The sequence below is a fragment of the Cyprinodon variegatus genome, unplaced genomic scaffold (genome assembly GCF_000732505.1).
Source record: "Cyprinodon variegatus isolate N-32 unplaced genomic scaffold, C_variegatus-1.0 Scaffold694, whole genome shotgun sequence".
Lineage (NCBI taxonomy): Eukaryota > Metazoa > Chordata > Actinopteri > Cyprinodontiformes > Cyprinodontidae > Cyprinodon > Cyprinodon variegatus.
The window spans coordinates 241,711-244,997 of record NW_015151147.1 but is presented as its reverse complement, the minus strand read 5'-3'; the positions used below and the strand labels follow the sequence as shown (position 1 = coordinate 244,997).

General features: G+C 42.4%; 1 protein-coding gene across 1 annotated transcript in view; it reads right to left on the bottom strand.

The window, feature by feature from the left end:
- The window catches only part of LOC107097417 (cadherin-23-like), a 131,667-nt gene that overhangs the window by 7,456 nt on the left and 120,924 nt on the right, over positions 1 to 3,287 (bottom strand). The window contains exons 34-35 of the mRNA XM_015394556.1: positions 2,849 to 2,978; positions 1,317 to 1,436 (exon numbers count right to left, since the gene is read on the bottom strand). Coding sequence (XP_015250042.1) covers positions 1,317 to 1,436; positions 2,849 to 2,978 — 250 coding nt within the window. The remainder of the gene's footprint in view (positions 1 to 1,316; positions 1,437 to 2,848; positions 2,979 to 3,287) is intronic.

Genomic DNA, 3,287 nt, shown 5'->3' with positions numbered 1-3,287 from the left:
TGGACGTTCGTTTGGTGACCGGCTCCAAATTTTCTTTAACCGAGAGTCTCCAGACTGATCTGCGAGTGAAACCTTGAAAGCTCGCGAGATCAGGATGGTCTCACGAGGCTAGCATCCAGCTCAACTCAGACAGAAATGGCAACTCTAGGTAAGGTGAAAAAAAACCTTAAGAACGAGCGCAAGCTAAAAGAACAAGCAGAAGAGGGTTGCGGTTCTGCGTTTTTTTCACCACAGGTAGCAGTATCATTAGAAAACTCTGTAATGCCTCTTCAAGGCATTTCGCAGGTTTTGTGTTCACACCAAACGAGAAATTTCAGCAGTTCCGTTTGCTTTTGCTCGCCTTGATAATCGCCTGGCCAGTGAAAACATTTTGCCCGATGGCCAAAAGACTAGTATATCATGGAGTCTGCTGGTCGTTGGTTTCCCCTCATCATGGCAGACATGGATTTACAAATGGTGTGGCAGTGATTTTTACTTTCGATAGCTGAAAAAGCTGTTGGTGTTCCTTGCTTCACCAGCTTCCCAGAGATGGAACCAGTATGGGTAATATCACCATCTGCTACAGAGCCTAGGTCTGGAGGACGGTTGCTTTCAGCAGTACTTGCCAATCTATGACCGAATTCAGGGCTGTGCCATCCCGCATTGGGGAACAAATCACCAGGACAACAGAGGGTTTGGTGAGACAGCATTATGGTCCCAGACAGAAGAAGCGGGAGATCAGTGCGAGAACACCGGGACCAAGCTTTTAGCGATGTCACCATCTGGAACAATGGAACCACAGTGGGAGATCGGAGGAGCCCCCTTGGATATCAGCCCACTAGAGCGAGGAGAGGAGGAAGAGTGGGAAGTCCGCTGCGGCAGATTGGATACGCCTACAGACTACGGCTACCCAGGGGTAGGATAGTGGTACATCCGAGAAGCCAACCAGGGAAGCAGAGCGAGGATAAGCTCTGGCTGGCCGGAGCTAGTCCCTGACTGGATTGTCTGGCGCAAAATGTAAAGAAAAGTTCACATTTTTTAACTTCATTTGCAGGCGAGGCAGCGATCAAATGTCGGCAACTTTGCCAAAATTGCTCCATTCGCCTCCCTAAATTCACCACTGCCGTCTGGCTCAGCTTCTCTCTGCTTTGCTTCGCTCCAGATCGGCCCTCTACTTCGGGATAACATGGGAATCCTTCGCTCCAGCTGCAAAATTCGTCTTTGGTATGAACCTTAAAACTGGTTGTTGCTACGGTCTCTCTCAGTACTTGTTGATTTGGGTTAAGGTGAATTAATCTAATTAGCAATACGTTTAAAAGTCTGGCTGCATTTCTCACCTTAATGGGACCTTCCCTCATAATCTGACCCAGTTTAGCAATGTTGTCGTACTCCTGTATGGCCGCTCTCAGGTAGCGATCGTCGTCTGGCCTTGCTTGAGGCTCACGACCAAAGGTGCCCTGTAAGGAAATCCACACAAACTCATGAGACATCAAGGAGATATTGATGTTGATTTTTAATGTTCTGAACGTTCTTTTTCCAGGGTTTTCAAACCATACAACTTCTGTGTTTTTATAGTCAAAGATCGGTTCAACAAGTTTGATTTAATGGCTTCTTATAATTTATATATTTAAATTGTTTGGACAGATATCAAATATCCTCCCTTCTTGTAGCTGTCAACATTGTTCTAGCAGATATTTGAGTATTATTTTTGTTGGATTATGTTCAAGATATTTGCATCTATTGGCTTTCAATCACTGATTTTTCAAATGTACAACAGAGTTGATGTCAAGGCCAGCCCATTGTTTTGGAAATGATTTTCTATCAATTTGTCAATTAATTGACGTGTAGGATCAATCAACTGTGTCCAGGTTTCAGCCAATAGAAACAAACCGATGAAAACTGGTCAGACTGCACACAACCAAGATCAACTTGTGTTATTAACTGATACCTGGTTGAACACAATTGTCTCTGTCCACCAGTCTTTACATGCCCCGGGAGTGAGATGGGGCCTTTTAAAAAGAAGAACCTTTAACATTGTCCACACCTTCCTCATTGAGCGAAAATTGGTTGAAAAGGCATTGAAAAGACGACATAATTTACGTCCAAACAACGTCTACAGTCAGTTGACAAGGGAAAGGCGAAAAGCCGTCATTTTTATATTGCTCAAAATACGTTGAAAAATGGGTTTGCAAAACCTTTTAAACATCAATTATTGGACTAAAGTGGGACAAAATCAGACCGAGATAAATAAGATTTGAAGCAGTTCGTCTGGATAAGCCAATGCATTTCGGAGAAAAGGTTAATGATCATTAAAAGTAGGTTTATCTAGTTAAGTATGAGTTGTGAAGTTTTCTAATACCTTCTGTATGAGCTGTTAAGCATGGTGGTGTCTGTATCATGCTGTGGTCCCACATACACACCCCAATGGATAAAGCAGGGTAAGAAATGGAATGGTTCAAAGCTGGACCTGATAAGTACTTTACAGAAAAAAAGCTAGTTTAAATAAATTCTAACATTACGGATAAGAGCAGTGGGAAGATTTCTAACTACAAACATCCAGAAGCTAGTTGATGTCTTGAAGATTCCTTTTCTTGAAACTTGCTAAGGAAGATTTATCCAATAATACTGAGGGTTTAAAGTTGTTTTTGAGCCTGTATGAGAGAAAATGAGTAACTATAGCTCTAGGAAACATTGAGGTTATATGTTGGTAAAGACACCGAACAAGAACAATTCAAATTAATCAATTAAAACAACAAGTGATATTCTTTTTTTTTTTTTGTCGATGCTTGGATATAAATTATTGACCCAAACTACACCTAATGTTAATAAACCGCTGTATAGTAAAGCCTTTAGAGCAGTTAGTACTGACATGAGTGCGTGCCGGGCTGTTCCACAGGTCAGTGATTTCACTCAGGTTCTCAGGCAGGTCGTCCTCGTGATCAGCCTGTGCAGCTAGCTCCAGGTTGCGACAGAATGGGTCCATCCACACTGGGTTGGCTCTGTGGAGGGAAGCAGCACAGGTTCTTCCTTAAATAAGTCGATTACTGTAGTGGTTTGATTTCCAGATGACATCTAGTTGAACAGGGTCATTTTGGGGAATGGAGTTAATCCTTTTACTGCTTGGGTCACTATATTAAATACATAGCTAGCATTAAAAAACAAACAGCAATCTGAGGTTCTAAACTTTCTAAGTGCACAAACTGATCTCATTGATCTGTAAAAGTCATGCATGAAGGATTTGGTTCCAAAGGTAATTCTCGTTAGCCTCGTGAGACCATCCTGATCTCGCGAGCTTTCAAGATTTCACT